The 1,097-nt window shown below is 37.4% G+C and overlaps 1 protein-coding gene across 1 annotated transcript in view; it reads right to left on the reverse strand.

Moving 5' to 3' along the window:
- LOC106882604 (uncharacterized) overlaps positions 1-1,097 on the reverse strand; it is a 137,282-nt gene that overhangs the window by 38,058 nt on the left and 98,127 nt on the right. Inside the window, exon 39 of the mRNA XM_052966906.1 lies at positions 338-433. Coding sequence (XP_052822866.1) covers positions 338-433 — 96 coding nt within the window. The remainder of the gene's footprint in view (positions 1-337; positions 434-1,097) is intronic.

Consider the following 1,097-nt stretch of genomic DNA (forward strand, 5'->3'; position numbering starts at 1 on the left):
GTGCATGCATGCATGTGTGTGTGTGCATGCATGCACGTGTGTGTGTGTCTGTGAGTGTGTGTGTGTATGTCTGTGACTGTGTATGTGTTTGTGTGTGTGCATGCATGCATGTGTGTGTGTATGTGTCTGTGAGTGTGTGTGTGTGTGTCTGTGTGTGTGTCTGTGACTGTGTATGTGTTTGTGTGTGTGCATATTATTGAAAGGGGATCTTGTTTCCTGCCGTATTTTAAAGGTTACATCTACAAATGACTGATAACAGCCAGCCAGCGTAGACAATTACTTCCGACTTGTTTTAGCTTGTAAACAATTTAAATATAAGCAATTTTAAACAACAAACCTGTATTCTCGTTTCTAATCTTCTTCATCGATCTTGCTTCAACCACAACTGTATAAATGGTGTTTGATTGCAGATTGGTCAGTACAAAATGGTCTTCTGTCAAGTCAATCATGAATAATAGAAATTTAGAGAACAAAGCAAAGTAACCAAACGATTAGTTAGTATAACATTCAAAACAACTACATTTAATTGGTAACACAAATTCACACTTACACATACATGTGTGCACGAACACATATTCATGCACAAGCACACATGCACACACATGTGCACAAACACTAATATACATACATACATTAGGTGTATATTGTGAACCAATACTCAAAGTAAACAGTACACATTATTGAACTAATTTGCCGACAAATGGCCTTAACACAATAAGACAATATTTAAAGATAGTTTATCAATAATGCAGAGGTATGCACATATATATATATAATAAAACGAATGGTTTACACTTGGTAGCTTACTAGAAAAGCACGGTCACTTTCAGAGTGATCGTTAAGTATATAGCTAGATGTGTCAAAACAATTGTTGTGATTCGATATAAATTCTCGTATATTTCATCTTCTGTCTTTCATTTGCTATATCATCATCATCATCATCGTTTAACGTCCGCTTTCCATGCTAGCATGGGTTGGACGATTTGACTGAGAACTGGTGAAACCGGATGGCAACACCAGGCTCCAATCTAAATTTGGCAGAGTTTCTACAGCTGGATGCCCTTCCTAACGCCAACCACTCAGAGAGTGTAGTAGGT

The sequence above is a fragment of the Octopus bimaculoides genome, chromosome 4 (assembly GCF_001194135.2).
Source record: "Octopus bimaculoides isolate UCB-OBI-ISO-001 chromosome 4, ASM119413v2, whole genome shotgun sequence".
Classification (NCBI taxonomy): domain Eukaryota; kingdom Metazoa; phylum Mollusca; class Cephalopoda; order Octopoda; family Octopodidae; genus Octopus; species Octopus bimaculoides.